We start from the raw sequence: 21211 nt of genomic DNA on the forward strand, positions 1-21211 counted from the left end.
AGGCAGGACTAATAAATTAAACTGTATTTATTTCAATGCAAGGGGCCTAACAGGGAAGCAAATGAACTCAGGGCATGGTTAGTAACATAGGACTGGGATATCATAGCAATTACAGAAACATGGCTCAGGGATGGGCAGGACTGGCAGCTTAATGTTCCAGGATGCAAGTGTTACATGAAGGATAGAAAGGGAGGCAAGAGGGGAGGGGGAATGGCATTTTTGGTAAGGGATAGCATTACAGCTGTGCTGAGGGAGAATATTCCTGGAAATATATCTAGGGAAGTTATTTGGCTGGAACGGAGAAATAAGAAAGGGATGATAACCTTATTGAGACTGTATTATAGACCCCCCCAATAGTCAGTGGGAAATTGAGAAACAAACTTGTCAGGAGGTCTCTGCTATCTGTAAGAATAATAGGGTGGTTATGGTAGGGCATTTTAACTTTCCAAACATAGACTGGGACTGCTGCAGCATTAAGGGTTTCGATGGCGAGGGATTTGCTAAGTATGTACAAGACAATTTTCTGATTCAGTATGTGAATATACCTACTAGAGAAGGTGCAAAACTTGACCTACTCTTGGGAAATAAGGCAGGACAGGTGACTGAGGTGTTAGTGGGAGAGCACTTTGGGGCCAGCGACCATAATTCTATTAGATTTAAAATAATGATGGAAAAGGATAGACCAGATCTAAAAGTTGAAATTTTAAATTGGAGAAAGGCACATTTTGACAGTATTAGACAAGAATTTTCGAAAGCTGATTGGGGGCAGATGTTTGCAGGTAAAGGGATGGCTGGAAAATGGGAAGCCTTCAGAAATGAGATAACAAGAATTCAGAGAAAGTATATGCCTGCTGAGGTGAAAGGAAAGGCTGGTAGGTATAGCGAATGCTGGATGACTAAAGAAATTGAGGGTTTGGTTAAGAAAAACAAGAAAGTATACGTAAGGTATAGACAGGATAGATCGAGTGAATCCTTAGACGAGTATAAAGGAAGTAGGAGTATACTTAGGAGGGAAATCAGGAGGGCAGAAAGGGGACATGAGATAGCTTTGGCAAATAGAATTAAGGAGAATCCAAAGAGTTTTTACAAATACATTAAGGACAAAAGGGTAACTAGGAAGAGAATAGGGCCTGTCAAAGATCAGCAAGGCGGCCTTTGTGTGGAGCCGCAGAAAATAGGGGAGATACTAAATGAATATCTTGCATCAGTATTTACTGTGGAAAAGAATATGGAAGATATAGACTGTAGGGAAGTAGATGGTGACACCTTGTAAAATATCCATATTACAGTGGAGGAAGTGTTGGATGTCTTGAAACGGGTAAAGGTGGATAAATCACCAGAACCTGATCAAGTGTACCCTAGAACTCTGGGAATCTAGAGAAGTGATTGCTGGGCCTCTTGCTGAGATATTTGTATCATTGATAGTCACAGGTGAGGTGCTGGAGGACTGGAGGTTTGCTAATGTAGTGCCACTGTTTAAGAAGGGTGGTAAGGACAAGGCAGGGAACTATAGACCAGTGAGCCTGACGTCGGTGGTGGGCAAGTTGTTGGAGGGAATCCTGAGGGACAGGATGTACATGTATTTGGAAAGGCAAGGACTGATTCGGGATAGTCAACATGACCTTGTGTGTGGGAAAGCATGTCTCACAAACTTGATTGAGTTTTTTGAGGAAGTAACAAAGAGGATTGATGAGGGAGAGCGGTAGATATGACTATATGGACTTCAGTAAGGCGTTCAACAAGGTTCCCCATGGGAGACTGATTAGCAAGGTTAGATCTCACAATACAGGGAGAACTATCCATTTGGATACAGAACTGGCTCAAAGGTGGTGGTGGAGAGTTTTCAGACTGGAGGCCTGTGACCAGTGGAGTGCCGCAAGGATCTGTGCTGGGTCTTCTACTTTTTGTCATTTACATAAATGATTTGGATGCTAGCATAGGAGGTACAGTTAGTAAGTTTGCAGATGATACCAAAATTGGAGGTGTAGTGGACAGCGAAGAGAGTTACCTCCGATTACAACAGGATCTTGACCAGATGGGCCAATGGGCTGAGAAGTGGCAGATGGAGTTTAATTCAGATAAATGCAAGGTGCTGCATTTTGGGAAAGCAAATCTTAGCAGGACATATACACTTAATGGTAAGGTCCTAGGGAGTGTTGCTGAACAAAGAGACCTTGGAATGCAGGTTCATAGCTCCTTGAAAGTGGAGTCACAGGTGGATAGGATAGTGAAGAGGGCATTTGTAATGCTTTCCTTTATTGGTCAGAATATTGAGTTACAGATGTTGGGAGGTCATGTTGCGGCTGTACAGGACATTGGTTGAGCCGCTGTTGGAATATTGCGTGCAATTCTGGTCTGATGTGGCCAGTTTCCTAGTTGAACCATCAACATATTGCTTCAAGAAACCCTCCTGTTGCACCTAACAAATTCACCCCTCCCCAAACAATCCAAGCTCCTAGCACTAAGGGAGTCCCAGTCAATATTTTAAAAGTATGAGAGGAAGTTCAGATTGAGGTATTCAAGATGATAAAAGATATGGATTAACTAGACGTAGTATGGATGCTTCCTCTTGTGGGCCATTCTAGAATGGGAGGTCATAGTCTTAGGATAAGAGATAGCAAATTTAAAACCGAGTTGAGGAGAAATTACTTCTCACAAAAAGTGCTGGATGCTGGGACAGTGAGTAAATTTAAGGAGAAGTTAGAAAGATATTTAATTGGTTACGGGGAGAATAGACAATAGGTGCAGGAGTAGGCCATTCTGCCCTTCAAGCCTGCACCACCATTCAATATGATCATGGCTGATCATCCTTAATCAGTATCCTGTTCCTGCCTTATCTCCATAACCCTTCATTCCACTATCCTTGAGAGCTCTATCCAACTCTCTCTTAAATGAATCCAGCAACTGGGCCTCCACTGCCCTCTGGGGCAGAGCATTCCACATAGCCACCACTCTCTGGGTGAAGAAGTTTCTCCTCATCTCTATCCTAAATGGTCTACCCCATATTTTTAAGCTGTGTCCTCTGGTTCAGCACTCGCCCATCATCGGAAACATGTTTCCTGCCTCCAGAGTGTCCAATCCTTTAATAATCTTATGTCTCAATCAGATTCCCTCTCAGTCTTCTAAACTCAAGGATATGCAAGCCCAGTCGCTCCAGTCTTTCAGCGTAAGGTAGTCCCGCCATTCCAGGAATTAACCTCGTGAACCTATGCTGCACTCCCTTAATAGCCAGAATGTCTTTCCTCCAATTTGGAGACCAGAACTGTGCACAATACTCCAGATGTGGTCTCACCAGGGCACTGTACAGCTGCAGAAGAACCTCTTTGCTTCTATACTCAATCCCTCTTGTTATGAAGGCCAGCATGCTATTAGCCACCTTCACTACCTGCTGTACCTGCATGCTTACCTTCATTGACTGGTGTACAAGAACACCCAGATGTCTTTGTGCTGCCCCTTTACAACATAAATGGAATAAAGTTAGGTAATCTGCCTTCCTGTTCTAACCGCCAAAGTGGATAACCATACGTTTATTCACATTAAACTGCACCTGTCATGCATCTGTCCACGCTCCTAACCTGTCCAGGTCACCCTGTAATCTCCTAACATCCTCCTCACATTTCACCCTGCCACCCAGCTTAGTATCATCAGCAAATGTGCTAATGTTATTACTAATACCATCTTCTATATCATTAACATATATTGTAAAAAGCTGCGGTCCCAGCACTGATCCCTGCAGAACCCCACTGGTCACTGCCTACCATTCTGAAATGGAGCCATTTATCACTACTCTTTGTTTCCTGTCAGCCAATCAACTTTCAATCCAAGTTAGTACTTTGCCCCCAGTACCATGCGCCCCAATTTTGCTCACTAACCTCCTATGTGGGACTTTATCAAAAGCTTTCTGAAAGTCCAGGTACACTACATCTACTGGATCTCCCTCGTCCATCTTCAGAGTTACATCCTCAAAAAATTCCTGAAGATTAGTCAAGCATGATTTCCCTTCATAAATCCATGCTGACTCTGATCTATCCTGTTACTACTATCCAGATGTGTCGTAATTTCATCCTTTATAATAGACTCCAACATCTTTCCCACCACTGAGGTCAGACTAACTGGTCTATAATTTCCTGCTTTCTCTCTCCCACCTTTCTTAAAAAATGGTACAACATTAGCCACCTTCCAATCCGCAGGAACTGATCCCAAATCTATCGAACTCTGGAAAATAATCACCAACGCATCATGATTTCTTGAGCCACCTCCTTCAGTACCCTGGGATGTAGACCATCAGGCCAATGGGGACTTATCAACCTTCAGATCTAACAGTCTCTCCAACACCAATTCCCGGCAAATATAAATTCCCTTAAGTGCAGGTCCTTCAGCCACTGTTACCTCTGGGAGATTGCGTGTGTCTTCCCCAGTGAACACAGACCTGAAGTAACAATTCAATTCTTCTGCCATTTCTTTGTTCCCTGTAATATATTCCCCTGTTTCTGTCTTCAAGGGCCCAATTTTAGTCTTAACCATTTTTTTGCCTTTCACATACCTAAAAAAACTTTTACTATGCTCTTTTATATTTTTGGCCAGTTTACCTTCGTACCTCATTTTTTTCTCTACGTATTTCCTTCTTCTTAATCCTCTGTTCTTTAAAAGCTTCCCAGTCCTCCGTTTTCCCACTTATCTTTGTTATACTTTTTCTCTTTTAACTTTATATTTTTCTTAACTTCCCTTGTCAGCCACGGCATCCCATGCCGCCTCCTAGGATCTTTCTTCCTTTTTGGAATGAACTGATCCTGCATCTTCTGCATTATACACAGAACTATCCACCATTGTTCCTCCACTGTCATCCCTGCTAAGGTATTGCACCATTGAACTTTGGCCAGCTCCTCCCTCATAGCTCCATATTTCCCTTTATTCAACAGAAATATTGTCACTTATGATTGTACCCTCTCCCTCTCAAATTGCAGATTGAAGCTTATTGTATTATGGTCACTACTTCCCAATGGCTCCTTCACTTCGAGGCACCTGATCAATTCTAGTTCATTGCGCAATACCAGATACAGAATTGCCTTCTCTCTGGTAGGCTCCAGCACCAGCTGTTATAAGAATCCATCTCTGAGGCACTCCACAAAGTCTCTCTTGAGGTCCAATACCATCCTGATTCTCCCAGTCTACCTGCATGTTGAAGGCAGGAAAATGGGAGTATGAAGCATATCAGCCATGATCAAATGGCAGAACGGGTTGAATGGGCCAAATGGCCTAATTCTGCTTAGTTCATATCGAGGAAGATAAAATCGCCCATTGCAGCAACCCTATTGTCTTATTTTTCAATCTGCCCACATGTCTGTTCCTCTGTCTCCTGCTGGCTGTTGGGAGACCTGACATACAGCCGTAAAAGTGATTGGATCCTTCTGTATCTATCTATACCTGAGCTGTAGCTATATGGCCTTGCTGGATGACCCCTCCATGGTGGCCCCTCTCAGGGGAGCTGTGATATTCTCCCTGATCAGTAACACAACCAAGATTTGCTTCTTTAGTGATATCACCTCTCTTTTTCTAAATGCTAGAAAGTTTTATGGCTGATTCCTTTAATGTCTCCTCACAGGACAATCTTTTTATCCCAGTTATCAGTTTAATTGATAGCCATTAGAATTCAGCATTTGTCCTCTTTGCTGTACACTTGACTTTGCAGTCATGAATATTTTTCCCTTTTTTTTTGCCGCCACTGGATGGCACTGTGACATGGTACTGAATGGTAATTGAAATGAAGTTTGAGCTAATCCATAAAGGGCTAAGATATCTGTGAAAGGAATTCATTAAAAGAGCATTCCAGGTGACAGCACTATTGCAAGAGTTTGTAGCTGTTTCAGAATTCCACTATGAATTGTATATTTCCAATCAGAACATCAGCTGAGCAACAAGTGCTGTGATTTGACATGGAGTGATGCACTTTTATTTCTGCTGTCACAACTTGTATTAGAATACCAGTTAAATTTAAATATTTTAGGAATTAGCATAATTAAATTTTATTTGTTGATCTGCACCTAATGGTCAGTCCTTACTGATTTTCATGAATTATGAATACAAGTCTGAAAATTAATTTCGTGTGAGATTGGGTTTTGTATTTTTTGACTAAAATCTTCAGAAACGTGCTCCATCTTCTCACGAAAGCCTTCTCTCCTTCCTCAATTAATCTTTTTGACTTTTTTTTTTGTTTATTTCAAAGTTAGTTCTGTATGGACAGCTTTAGCAACACCCTTTTGTGTCAGGAAAAGCTCCAGATATGGAACATTTGTTTGTTTGATACCTATTGACCTATATTTAGCTAGGTTCTGAGTTGAATGCTGACTTGATTGACCACTATCTACTACAATAGGTTCTCCTGAATTATTATGCAAGTAGAAATTTGTGTCTTATTCTGCTTTAATTTGCTCGCTTTTCATCTGTGCATCCAAATCAAATTAAATGGGATAATGACCTGAAATTTTTTTAGTTCTCTATGAATCTTTTGCTCTGTTGAATAACTTTGATCAAATTTGCTAGATCTTGTGTGATAGCACCAGCCAACAAAATTTTGTTCTTTACAAGTTTGCCTTTTTAAGCAATCTTTCCAACAAAAACTAACATTCAAAGTATTCTTCCAAATTTTATTTTCATTTAGTTAAGGACTTAGTTCGCACAACTGTTGGGCAAGCACGTCTTCTCATGGCTGAGCGATTCAAACAGTTTAATGGGCTTGTCGATGACTGTGAATTCAAGACTAGTGAAAAGGAAGTAACTTACACAGATCTAGAAGGATTCTGGGACATGATCTACTTCCAGGTATTTCTGAAAGATTTTCTTTTGAGCACAGTGCTGAGTTTTTTTTTTGTTCCCCCCCACCCCCTGGAATTTTCTGAAAGGCTAACATTTGAGGTTGGCTAGGAAAAACTTGGGAGCAATGACTTTAAACTACTGTGAGGTTGCAGTAAAAGGAGAAGTTTGTCAACTTACAAAGATAAAGGGGATTATCAAACAGGCTGCTATACAGAGTTTTAAAACTTTAAATCTTCAATCATCTGGCTGCAACAATTGTATCAGCTAACAAATTGGCAAAAATTAGTCCAAAGCCAACAGCATTTTGAGAGAAAATAATCAAAAAGAATTCCTTGCAACTATTGGCGAGACACTGTTGAAAAACAATATTCCAATGTTAACTTTCCCAGTTTCAAATAGAAATGTTAGTTTCTTTTCTCCCCACAATCATAGAAAAGTGTTTGAGAGAAAATCTGGGTTTTTATCTTTTCCTCGTCCTGATGTGTCGGTTCTTAACTTTGTTACTTGTCTTCCAGGTTGAAGATGTGAACAAAAAATTTGAATATCTGAAAAAGCTTCAAGAAAATAAGTGGGAGGAGCCAAATGAGTTGCTGTCAGTGCCCAAGAAAATGGTCAAGGTAGGGGGCAAAAAGACTTAGGAATTGGGCATACTCTCTCGTCGCCTTGCCTTTTGGTGTTTATCCTGCAGTCTTTTTAAATCATCCAGTTTTTTCTGGGAAAAGTAGACATGGGCAAAAGGTAGTAATACTAATGCAAGCTGCTTACAGTTCATTTGTTCATTTATCTGCCTAAAGTCAATGTCCTGATCATTGGGCCAATTTGTTTCAGTGACTGATCTGATGAAGTGTAACTTTGTCCTTTTCCTTTAGAAACCAGTTCTATATTCTACTTACAAATTTCTTCCATACATCAATGTATTCAAAGTACATAGATTTTATATTGTAGAAAGACTATACACTTTCCTGCAAATCACTTTAATTCTATCAGGTTACTATGAAAGCGTGACATAGTCTTTGATCAGGATTGTGCATGAGTCTTTGACTCCTCCCAACTCAGTTTAATTTTTCAATCAGTGAAACATTGAAGAGGCGATTAAATGTGACTCTCAACGCTTGTTGTATTTGTAATAAATGTGCAAATCCTTATGATTTTGCTTTTTTTTATCCCTATTTTGAGTAGCTTTTCAATATTTATCGGTTGTAGATTTGACAGTGTGCTATGTCAAAATTTGGTAATCTTTTACATTTCTTTATCTAGAAAAAGGTTGCCATCCCAAAACCCACAGAAGTTACTACAATTAAAGCCAACAAAACCCTGACTGCACCAAAAAGCAGTCTTGCTGCTTTAAAGGCATCTATGAAAGCCAAACTGAAGCAGGAAATGACAGGCTCCAATAGTCAAGAAAATCAAAAAGATGTTATTGTGTTTGATGCAGGGTTCTTCAGAGTGGAGAGTCCTGCGAAAAGCTTCACTGGTAAGAAATGTTTGATGCAAATGTATGTAGGAGTCTGCATGTAGCAAAGTAGCCTTGTCTGTGAAATATGATCCAGAAAATGAAGGTGGGAGAAGTGTTCAATGCAGGTGTCTGAGACCAAACAAAAGTTTGGGTCTTCATAATCCAGGTTCTGTGTTCTAGCTCACCAGTCAGAGGCTGCCGCCTCTGGGTCCAAACAGTAAAATGTCAGCACTGGGCCTTTTGCCTTTGAGTGGCTACAAAATTGTGGGAACCTCACTGGTGTAGTCCAATTAGGTGAACGTGCATGGTGTGAACTGTTTACTCATTTGGGATTCTGCATATATCATGGGGTTTGTATCACTGTTGTATATATTCAGAGCAGCATAATTAAGTCTAGTTGGATAGGCTGAGTTCTTTTTTTCTGTCCTTTGTGTTTCATTGTGTAATTTGTGAATAAATTTTTGTTTGTAAAATCTAGTAGTCAATCTAGCTATCTTACTCCAGGTAATTTTCACTGTACACTTACCGAAACAAATTGCAAAGTTATGGTCTGAGGCTGCCTGCTTAAGAATGTCCTGAGTGGTCGAGCTAGTCCATTTAATAATGAAACCAAAATTATGTCCAAATCACGCGTAATAGATATGGTTTTGAAGGGTTATTGATGTCATGCACTGTGATGCTCTGAATTTCCTCTGAGGAGTGGGGCTTGAGCTTAGCATAAACCTATGCTGCAGCAAAACCCAACAATCAGTTGTTTTTAATGTATATAAAAATGCAGTTAGCACAGCTGATTTTAGAATCATTGCAATTGAGTGTAAATGAGTCATTAATGACAGCATTTCTACCTTGAATAAATAAAATTTATTGCGGCCCTTTTGTAACCTACTAACATAATGTGTTCTGTTAGTTAGTATCCCCTTTATGTTCAGAAGTTTGCTCCTGGGTATCCTGGTTTGCTCCCAAATATACTTTGAACAGAATGTGTGTATTTGGTACAAAAGGAAACTTGATTTAGTGTTATTTGTACTCACGTGTGCAAGTTTACCTGGGCGTTCTGAGATGCAGAACTGAGGAGGTGATCCATTTTCTCATTCCTATCACCAAATATTTGATCAGCCTATTTGATTCGAGCATTATGTTGTGGCACAGCTCCTTATAACCTGCTCAGTCCTTTCTACCATGTGATCAAATTTGGATAGACCGAGCTTGCCTCCTCAAGACTCAGTTGACCCTCTGTCTCTTGGTAGACTCATTGGATTTTTGATCTTGCAAATCTAGCTCTGTTCTTCAGCCTTTACACAGCTGACGGAACAAGAACTGCATTTCTAACAACTTCTTGACTTCGAAGCAACTAGTCCATATGGTGCGTTTGTTATAAATTTAGCTATAACAGTATCAAATTCATATTTAATTTTATATGGAGCACTGCCTTGCAGATTTTTGTCCATTGCGTTCCTTTTAAGAATAGCGCAATTACGCAGCAGCAGTCACATTTCAGCCTTAGTATCAATGTAGTCAGACCTTAAATCAACATGTTCCTCTTTTGTTTTCAGTTCAGTTGAGAAAATGCCAGAGTTTTGGTTGAGGACTGAGATTTTATTCTCTCCGAGCAATGTTCCATTCTATTTGGAGGAAATCGGTCTCTGCTGCAGCAGCTTTTTTTTCTAGTTTGAGTATCTTGCAAACTAGCAGAGTTTGGGATAGAAATCTTCAGATTGTTAGAATTGGAAAAAAATTAGACCACCAGACTTGTCTAAAGGTCATCTCATTGGACTGAGGTTGTAAATTTTTTTTCTTGAACTGTAGAGACACTGGAAGGAATCAGTTAAGTAGAAATAGAAAGAGGAGTATAATTTCTGATTTGAGTCTCTGACAGTGTTGGGAAACAAGGTGGGACTTTGTTCAATGTTTGTTTGTATTAAGATATTCCTAACTAATATTTATAGATGTGTTTGCTTATTTGTTTTGGTCTTTGCAGTTGGCCATTGAAACATACATACAATGTTGACTAATTAAACAAAAAAGGGCAACATGCGATCTATCAAACTAGGTTTCACGCTTGGATCTGACTTATCAAGAGTCAGAAGTGTTGAAGCATAAGAAGCCATTCAGCCCATATTAGCACCAACCCTTCAAATGAGTATCATTACATGCTGTCAGTCTCCTTCTTTTCCATGCTCTTGAGCGCTCTTTCTATTCATATAATCTTTAATGCTCTTTTGAATGCCTCAATTGAACCTACCTCCTCCAAGCTATAGTCAATTAGTACACTTTCATACCTTGACTACTCAGTGTGAAAAGCTTTTTTCCCCCTCAGGTTATATTTCCTCCATTTGTAAATCACTTCAAATCTGCACTCTGGTTCTTTATTCTGCACTCTCGTTCTTTATTCTTTTATAGGCAGTAATAATTTCTTCCTGTCTTCTCTATCCAGACCCCTTATAATTTTGAAAACCTCTGGGATCTTCTTAGTCCCAACTACTTCAATTTTTCATCCCTGGTACTATTCTCACAGACCACTTTTTTGCAATCTTCAATGTGTTCACATTCCTTCCTACAATGCAATGTACACAGTACTCCAGTAGTACAGTCAAGTGACATAAAAATATTCACACCTGGCAATTTTTAAAATAAACTCCTTTCTGGGAATGTGGACATTGCTAGCAAAACCGACATTTATTGTCCACAGTTAGTTGCCTGGTGAAGGTAGCAATAGGCTAAGTTCCAAAACTGCTGGGGTAGAGATTTAATGCAACTTGGTGACCTGCTAGATCAACCACATTGATATGTCACTGGAGCTGTATGTAGACCAGATAAGCTTGGCAAATTTCTATCCTCTAAGGACATTAGAAAGCTTAACGGAATTAAAATTCTGACTGTGATGAAACTTACATTTTATTATTAGTCCAGTTGCTTGGGATCACTTATTCTGTCACATAACCACTACACTGCAACATGAATAAAAGTATTTAGCTATAACCAAGAATGAATGAAAAATCAACCAGATATATACAATGAAAATAAAATTAATATTTGTAAACTGTCAATTTATAATGAGACTAATACAATATAAAACAGTTCATTAAAATTTGAGTCAGATTTGTGCACTGCAATCAGAAAGATGCTTCAAATACTTCCTTCCATCTCCTAAAAAGCTCTGACATGCTTTAAATCTGTTTCAAATAAATTGGCTTATACTGACAGCCTCCAACGTATACACATATCTTAATAAGATCGAGAATGCTGATCAGATCAATCTTTTAAACTTTGACCTTTCTTGAACCTCTAGTCATGCTGAATGGAACCAGGCCCTTTGCTCCAAACGGTCCATGCCATTCGTTATACCTACACTGAACTAGCCTCACCACCCTGTACTTGGCCCATATGCCTCCAAATATTTCCTATTCATGGAATTATCCAAATGTCTTTTAAATGTTGTAACTATACCTGCATTCACCACTTCCTCTGGAATGCATGCACCACTTTTTTTTTAGTAACAAAATGTTGTCCCTGTTTCTTTTCAAATCATTCTCCTCTCACCTTAAAAATATACCTCTTAGTCTTGAAATCCTCTATCCTAGGGAAAAGATGCCTGCCATTCACCTTATCTATACCCCTCGTGATCTTAAACCTCTCTAATGTCATCCCTCAACATGCTACACTCCAGTGAAAAATTTCCTAGCCTATCCAGTCTCACCTTCTAGTTCTCATCTTCCATTCTTGGCAAAATCCTGGTAAATCTCTTCTGAACTTTCTCCAGCTTAATATCCTATCAACAACAGGGTGACCAGAATTGGGCACACAACTCCAAAAAAAGCCTCCCTAACGTCCTGTGCAACTTCTTCAGAACGTCCCAACTCCTATATGCATGGGTTTTTCTTTTTTTTTAAAAAAAATCTACTTTCATGTGCTTTCAGTTCATTTCAAGGAGCAAATTTGCAAAATGTAGGTTTAAATGCAAGTTGTTTGATCGAAGGTTAAAGCGATTGGAATTTATTTTTAATTGGTAAATGGGCTGAAAAAAATACAAATTTTAACTAATGTTTGTGCAGCACCTCCCAACACCACTGCTGTTGAAGATTGGGCATCAAGACAGCAAGCAAAAGAACAGTGCACCCCTGCTAAGAGTGCGTGTGACTCAACTGCACCAACCTCACCCATCCCTTCTATGTGTGATAGACCAAATCAACAGACTTCAGACAAAAAGGTTTTGGAATGTTTACCAGAGGTTGAATCATCTGTAATGAAGAAAGACAACAACAGTTCCATGGCAGAAGAAAGGTGAATCTTGTTTTCCTACTGCATTTTATTTGTACTTCAAGCTAAGTCAAATATTTATGCTGCTATACATTAGGTATAACTTTGGAATCATTCAATCTGCAAAAACCATATTAAGCCTTCACGTTCATTTGCTTGACCTTATACTTTCCCTTTGTCTGTGCTTGGCTGTAAATTTGCACAATGTGTTTCAATTAGATGTTTCTCAATTTTTCAAGAAAATTTAGGAATGCCAGTTTAAACCATATTTAATAAGGAAGCTGTTTTGTGTGGTAGTTTTGAATGTTTACCTTGTGACACATCTTTCATGGAGTTTTACAACACTGAGACGGGCTTTTTGGTCCAAACTGGTTCATGCCAACCAAATGTCCATCCACGCCAATTATGTTTCCCTGCATTTGGCCCATATCCTTCTAAACCTTTCCTATCCATGTATTTATCCAAATGCTTTTTAAATGTTAATGTACCTGCCTCAACCACTTTCACTGGTAGCTCATTCCATATGCATACCACCCTCTGTGTAAAATCAAAAAAAAATTGCTACTCAGGTTCCCTTTTTATTCTTTCCCCTCTAACCTTAAACTGATGCTCCCTAGTCCTCAATTCCCCAACCCTGAGGAAAAAGACTGAGTGCATTCACTCTATCCATGCCCCTCATGATCTTATACACTTCTATAAGATCCCCCTCCCCTCAGTCTCCTACGTTCTAAGGAAGAGTTCTAGCTTGTCCAACCTCTCCTTATAACTCAGATCCTTGAGTCCTGGCAATATTCTTGTAATTTTCTTTTGCACTCTTTCCAGTTTAATAACATCCTTCCTGTAACAAGGTGACCAAAGCTGAATACAATATTCTGATGTGGCCTCACCAACATCCTATACAACTGCAACATAACTTTCCAACTTATGCACTGAATGCCCTGACTGAAGGCTCATGTGCCAAAAGCTGCCTTCTCTGCCCTGTCCACCTGTGACTCTACTTTCAGAGAAACGTGTACCTGGACTCCAGTCCCTTTGTTCCACTGCACTCCTTTGGGGCTGTACCATTCACCATGAAACTCCTTCCTTGATTTGACTTTCCAAAATGCAAGATCTCGCACTTAGCGAAGTTAAACTCCATTTGCCATTTCTCAACCCACTTCCCCTGCAGATCAAGGTCCTGCTGCAATTTCTGATAACCTTCCCCTCTGTCCACAGTACTGCCTATTTTAGTATCATCTGCAAACATACTAATTATGCCTTGTACATTCTCCTCCAAATTGTTAATATCGATTAACAAACAGCAATGGGCCCAGTACTGGCCCCTGAGGCACTCCACTAGTCACAGGCCTCCATTCTGACAAATATCTATCCATTATTGCCCTCTGTTTTCTACTATCAAGCCACTTGTGTATCCAATTTGCTAGCTCCCCCGGATTCTGTGATCTAACGTTCCAGAGCAGTCTATCATGTGGAACCTTATGAAAGGTCTTACTGAAATCCTTTTAGACTACATCTATTGCCCTCCCTAGTCAACCTTCCTCATCAAGGAGTTCTAACAAATTTGAGAGGCATGGTATCCCACTTTCCTTTTAAATACTACCAGTTTCTGGCAATAGAAGGCAGACCGGTAACAACTTTGGGTTAGTGTTTTCTTCCTGTAGGCAGTCTCAAAAGTCAACATCTATCCTAATGAATATAGATAACCAGGGTTGTGCATAGGCTGTTTGTTATCTGTTCAACTCTGGGTAACGATGGTCATTCTGTTTATCTTCTTTTGAACTCCTCCCATCCAGGAGACACCCTTTTTTAATTGAAATACTAGTGTAGATGAAGCTTGCTTTGAACTTAAAAAATATTCTTGACTTTCCTCCTTTTTAAATGGTTGTTCTGAATGCCCTTTGTATCAAAATGCTACTGAACCCATCTATTGCAGTGTGTGTGCCTGGAGCTATGTTCTTTTGCGGTGGGGGTTAACAGCTAGTTTACTGTTTTACAATCATGCCCTTTTTCTGATGCATCAATAAGAATGAATGGATATTTTAGAGGCTACTCCTCCCACCAGCAATTCTGGGAAAGCAACTGTATTACATCCTTCTTCTCTCTGGAAGTGACATGGTAATATCTTGGCCTAGTTGTCTGAACAACTTAATTTGTGACCAGAAAATCCTCTATTACACTACCTAGTGATAGATGCATTTTGTAGCTTGTATATCCAAGTGTGCAAGCTACTTTTTAGTTTGTTTAAGCCTTGTAAATTGAACTATTAAGCTATAGGTATCACACTGTTGCAAGTTTATTAATAGATCCGTTAAAAATTGAATGTTTAATTTTGGGTTGAGATGCTCTCATACATGTGTAAAACACTTATTTTTAAATGCTTTGGATGGCAGAACAGAAAATTGTATTTACCTGATGGGTCTTAACTTATCTGCTGTGCAGAGAGACCCCAGCAGTTTCAAGTGTTTGAAAACTAAGAAATGAAATCTGCCTATGGTGTAAGCATGCCACCTGTTCAATGCATAACTCCTCCCATTATGTAATTTCTAATGAGCATTTTCTCTCCTTAGCACAGCGCAAGAGACTTGCTGTTTCCAGAAGAGGCAAGAGGAGGTAAGATCAAGAAACTGACTATCTCTTGAATAAATTTTTGCACATTTTAATCCAGTGTCAAAAATTATCAACTCTACTAATTGAATGAATTTACTGAGGATATGCATGGTACCATTATTGAAAGTTTGACATTAGAAGAAGGTTGGAAGTAAGTTGCTCTTTCCTCTGGTGAGGTATCAAGAGTTGATATGGAAGGTAAATAGCCAGTTTTTTTTCTTTTTTGCAGAATGGAAAATGTCATGCCAGAGCATGGAATAATTGGCCACTGTTAGCGATTGAACCAAGAAAAAGGATTGCTAATTACGTCAAAGGGAAAAAGGGTTGGCCTGGAGGAGGGATGTGGGAGTTGAAAATGTGTTGCTGGAAAAGTGCAGCAGGTCAGGCAGCATCCAAAGAGTAGGAGAATCGACATTTCGGGCATGACCCCTTCTTCAGGGCTTTCTCCTAGAGGGATGTGGCAACCAGATTAGAATATAAACATTTTTGTGTGTAGACATTTGGCTGTATGTTCCTCTTTTTAATCTTGCTGAGCGAGAATATATTACTTTGCTTGAACCTGTATAGTTTTGCTTGAGTGAAATCATTCTGTATCTTCCAAAAAGAGATGGAGGTGAAGCTACTTAATGTCACTTTTTTTTGCCCCTGGTCTGTCCTTATACTGATTTGGTTTTGTGGCTTTCCAGCCTCTGGGAGAGGATGATGGTTGAGAGCAATTCAGGCATTTTAAGGTATTTCTTTTGTGTTCCCTAGGTGAATACTTCACTGGACTTTGCAAAGTATCTCCAGCCCAGAAGCTCTGTCTCCAACCTACCTGAGGTGCTACAATCTCCATTCCATGATAATGGATGTAATGGTACATCTGTTTGCAACAAACATTCCCAGCATTATAATGGGAAATCAGAATTTGCGTCATCTCTATCGAGTTGTGATGATGTGGAAATGAAGAGTCCAGTGAGTCTGCAGTCTTCAACTGGTGCTCAGTCAATTCCAGAAGAGGTGTTTCAACAGACCAGCACTTTGGGTAAGTGAAATTGTTGCATTTTCCTCTCTGGGAAAAATTCCATCTGCTATTTCTCCATCCAATATTCCAAAGTAACAGAGGTCCCAGCACTGAGTGGACCTCCATTATCCTAGCTACCCTCTTGCTCCTAATTTACATATAAAATGACTTGGGAATTGGTCTTTAAATGGGGAAAAAAATGATATTAATAAAATCAGTTCTCTATTGAACTAATTTGAGTGCCGTATCTAGAAGTTGTGTCCAGTGCACATTTATTATACTGCAGCAGTACATTGAAGTGAAATTCAGGCTTCAATTTTCATGAAAATTGTAATTGTCCTGACCTGTCTATTCCAGAATTTAGCTGTCTGAGCATTAAACCCATGTAAGCACAGATTTACAACTGTAATTTTATTCTATGCAGCATGTCGTGTCCATGGAAATTCCCTGGATTTTCTTTCTTTTAAATTCCTGTACCTTGTGAAGATTATCTTGTTCACCTGTTATGTACTTTTGTCTTTGGACTAATTTGTGAAAATAAGAACACCAATTTGTCCCTATGCATCTGATTTTTAAACTCCAATCTAGCTAGAATGAAATATTTTACAGAATATCTAAATTGAGGTTAACATTTCAACATTTAGTTGAAATTCTGTTACAACAAATGATGTTTCACTCCACTGCATTAGTGGTGGTCACTGAATATTTTAGTTAAATACACCACTCTCAACCTGTGGATTGTAACTTTAAAATTGTTCAGATGTATAGAATCAGGTAATCAGTGTGACAAAGCTAGTGGGAATAGTGCACTGGAAATCAAGCCCCACTAACCCACAAACATAAAATGTGACCAATTTGATCCCTAGGATGTATAATAGCTGACCACTATCTAAGATAATAGAAATTTGCACCAGATTTCATCAATGAACAAGGAGCAAAAGCTGTGATCAAAAATGCTTATCCTCTAATGTGGCAAAAACAGGGTAAACAAACTTAGGATTTAAAATAGGGCATAGCTAACCCATTCATTCACACATAGCTTTGGAGGGTGGGGGGGAGGAGTTCCATTCCAGCAAAACAACACCCAAGAGTTCCATCTTTTATAAAACAAAGTAACTCTCTCTGAAACAAAACAGTCCAGTTTATATTTTCAGATATCTGCAGTCCATAGCAAAACCAGAACCAAAAATATTAACTACTATTAATAGTACTGCTTTCATACATTATGCTGACCATGCTTGCTTAAAATACCATGTTTGGGTGCATTGCCTCCAAGGATGCTGAGGGATATAAGAACAGAAATTTCACAGATATTGACATTAATTTTCCAGTAGAAAGTGATACCAGAGGACTGGACAATTGCAAATGTTGCACCTGTGTTCAAAAAAGGTATAGATGTAAGTCCAGCAACTAGTGGCCAATCAGTTTAATTATGATATGGGAAGCTTCCAGAAAGTCATTTTTAAGTCAAAATTAAATTGTCACTAGTGTACATAGGTTAAAGAAAATCAGGTGATTTGTTGAGGGCAAATTGTTTAACTTTGGAGTTTTTTTAAGTTTCAACAGAGCTGATGAGGTTAATGTGGTATATCTGAACTTCAAAAAGGCGTTTGATAATGTTGTGTAACAAAATGGTGATCAATGTCAGATCTTATGAAATAAAAGCAGTTGCAGCAAATGCAAAATTGGCAGAGCGCCAGTAAACAGTAATGGTTAATGATTTTTTTTGAGACATTTATTGCAGAGTTTCCCAGGGAGCCCTTGCTTTTTGTGATGTGTTAATGCCTTAGACTTTGTACAGGAAAGTCTGAGGATGATATGAAACTTTAGAAGCATTATGAACCCAAAACAGTGTTGAACTTCAGAGGAACGTTAGGTAAGTTGGTGAAGTGGATGAACATCAGCAAATAATACTCTCTGCAAATTAATTCATTTCAGTGGGAAGAACATGGAGAGATGGTGCAGGAACAGAGGAACCTAGATATACAGGGAAACACAGATTTAAGAACAAAATCCTAGACAGGGGTGTAATTTTAAAGATCTGAAATACAAACATTCTCTATACTTACAAATGGATACTTTATAATTGTCCTCTGCTGTATTCTAACTTGCAAACAGATATGAATGCAACCAAGGAACTAACTGTATATGTCTCTTGAATCTGCCTTGTCACCTTCAAAAGAGCAGTTAATGAAATACAGTATCCAGGCTCATTTAGAGTCTAAGGGCCATGAAATTGTTGAACTTGTAGAAGGCACTAGTTCAGCCTCTAGTAGATGATTGGGCCAGTTCAGGGCACTATTTGTTTATGGGAGTTTGGGAATTCTGATGTTTGGCTTCATCCATAATTTGCATTTAAAGGTAGTCATGAACCACCTTGAGCTGCTGAAATCCATTTGGTGAAAATGCACCAGGGAATTTGGGTTTTGACAGTGAAGGAATGATGATTGAGTCCAAGTCGAGATGGTGTGTGACTTGAAGGAAACTTACAGGTGGTGCTCACATGCATTTGCTTCACCTGGCTTCTAGATACTAGAACTCTTAGGTTTAGAAGGTGCTGTTCAAGGCTTGGCACAGTTTGTTTTTTAAAAACAACCATGCTCCTTAGATCCATCCCTTATGGGATGTATCTGTCCTGCTTTACTGGAAGATCCCTCTTCTGTGGTGTTGGGTTTTCTGGTGAGTTGGTCGGTTACATTCATCAACTTTGGTTGTACTGTTGCAGGTGCTTGAGTCATTGGCGTGTAAGAATAATAATTCACTGAAGGATATTAGTAAATTAGATGGGGTTAATGACAGTCAAGACTGCCACGTGGTCACCGTTAGACTACATTTTTACTGAATTGAAATTGCATCATCTGCCATGATGAGATTCGAACCCATGTCTCCAGAATACTAACCTGGGGTTCTGGATTACTAGTCCAGTGACATTACCACCACACTATCCTTTCCCCATGTGGTATATAAGGTACTGGACAGGATCCTGATCAAGCAACTCCTTGCTATGGATGATGTTGAACTTCATGCTGAAACTGCACTCATTGCACAAGCAGAGAGTTCTGTCACATTGCTGACTTGTGCAGAGTTTTCAGTTGGTCACTTATTCCTGGGGCCACAGTATTAATATTACTAGGTTAGTTAAGTTTCTGATCAGTGGTGACCTTCCAAATAGTTCCTGACAATTGATTTCAGCAATGGTAATGGCAAAAAAGGATAGTTAGATTTTCTCATTGGAGGCTATCATTGTCTGGTATTGTTATTTATCATTGGTGGCACTTACTGATTCAATATCAGGATTTGTGAATGAGACTAAATGCAACGATCAAGTATCCTTGATTGTGACTTTTGATGAAAGGTTATTGAAGCAATTTAAAGATGATTGGACTTTGACAATACTCTGAAAAATGTCTATAGTGACTATTAAAACTATCTTTTGAGATCTTTTAATTCACTTGAGTTTGTTTTAAAATATATGCACTTGCAGTTTTTTGAATGCTATTTGGATCCTAATGCAACATTGCAGTGATTTCTCTGTTGAAAGAAGCATGAACATTTTTCTGCACTGGCTGATGTCTGAACTCTGACTTCTCAATATCTAAGTTAATGAACCTGCTGTCCTTTAGTTAACTTGTCAAATCTACCTTGACAGCTTTAATTTATCTCTTCAGCATCAGACACTGACATGTTCTGATTGTCATAGGTGATTGTTAACCAAGTATTTTGTGGTATAAGGAGGGGGAGGAGTGGTCACTAATCAATGTGAATAGATGTTAATGTTTAAGTTTTACGTTGCAAAGGGTTTTATGACCCTTTTTAGCTGATTTTGTTACAAACTTAAGTCATTAAGACAATGTCTAATGTGCAACTTCATCTCTCCAGATGGTCCTTGGCCTAACAAGCAGGCAAGCAAAAACTTACTGCTCCAAGTGATGACACAATAAATACCATTAATCTAGTAGACGTAGTGCTATTTCTGTCAGGAGCACATTTTATCTGTACCCACTAGGAGGCAGGACTTGCAAAGTACTTATCTTTGTTTTGTATTTCTCCTGATTTTTATTTACTTTGTCCTGTTCCTTAGATGTGACTCCCACTTCGATTTCAGCCACACAAACTCCGTCCTTTAGCTCAGTTAATGACTTGGTTGCAGGAGCTGTTCTCCGTAATGTGGTAAGATAATGTTTGCAGTGATTAAACTGATTTTTACTTTCACATCTCTGCAAGTCAGTTGTAATAAATTATCAAATACAGGTCAGTGGCCTGGATTATTGCTATTTTCCATTCTTCTAAAATTCTTCCCTCTTTTAGAACTATATCTTGCCATAAAATGTTGTTAGTGCACAGATAATTTTCACTTGTTTTCAGTTGTTGTCATAACGTAGTCTGTACCTACAAAATGATACATATTTCTCCCCAATATTCCATAATTGATCTTTCAGTTTTCAGAACAATTATTGGTTTGCAGCCATGAAGAGTAGTCTTTTACTCACTACATCTCTGCAACATTTAGCATTGCATCTGACTCCATTCTCTTTCCTCTTTTTGGCTTTTTTCTATTAAAAGGTCAGTTTGTTAGTCTAGATGTATATTCTACTGGAAATTAAATACTTCTCTGGTAGAGGAATCCAGATAAAATATCATCGATTTTATTGACGTTGGGTATTGAACCAAGGTGGATAAATGGAGCCATGATCTAATTGATTGGCAGAAGAAACTCCAAGCCTGAATGGTCATTTTACCCTGTACCCCACTGTCAATGTTCCTCCCACCATTAGTTGTCATTCCATTTCTGGCTGTACAGAGTGCCCTGGGCACCATTTGCGTGATTGAGTAACTTGTCCAGATTACTGTTTTTAAACCTGAGCCTGAGAATTCTTACCATTTTGTATCCAAATGGGTTTCTCCCAAGTGTGTTTTGAAATGGAGATGATTATATTTCACCTCTTAGATGGCAAGATTTCACTATATATTCAGAGTTTGATTTTTCTGAGGGCTGTTTTTATGCTCTTTATGCATTATTCCCACAATTTTGATTTCCATGCAAGTCTCATTTGCTCTTAAAACTTTCAGGTCAC

At 39.0% G+C, this 21211-nt stretch overlaps 1 protein-coding gene and 1 non-coding gene across 2 annotated transcripts in view; both read left to right on the top strand.

Annotated features, from left to right (window-relative positions):
- The window catches only part of dlgap5 (discs, large (Drosophila) homolog-associated protein 5), a 45520-nt gene that overhangs the window by 22529 nt on the left and 1780 nt on the right, over positions 1–21211 (top strand). Inside the window, exons 11-17 of the mRNA XM_072588655.1 lie at positions 6659–6819; positions 7329–7430; positions 8071–8287; positions 12322–12550; positions 15094–15136; positions 15887–16157; positions 20218–20306. Coding sequence (XP_072444756.1) covers positions 6659–6819; positions 7329–7430; positions 8071–8287; positions 12322–12550; positions 15094–15136; positions 15887–16157; positions 20218–20306 — 1112 coding nt within the window. The remainder of the gene's footprint in view (positions 1–6658; positions 6820–7328; positions 7431–8070; positions 8288–12321; positions 12551–15093; positions 15137–15886; positions 16158–20217; positions 20307–21211) is intronic.
- LOC140489503 (small nucleolar RNA SNORA53) lies at positions 18731–18909 on the top strand. The gene has a single exon (XR_011963180.1). It is a non-coding gene; the product is annotated as a small nucleolar RNA SNORA53 (small nucleolar RNA).

This window comes from Chiloscyllium punctatum, chromosome 18 (genome assembly GCF_047496795.1).
Source record: "Chiloscyllium punctatum isolate Juve2018m chromosome 18, sChiPun1.3, whole genome shotgun sequence".
Classification (NCBI taxonomy): domain Eukaryota; kingdom Metazoa; phylum Chordata; class Chondrichthyes; order Orectolobiformes; family Hemiscylliidae; genus Chiloscyllium; species Chiloscyllium punctatum.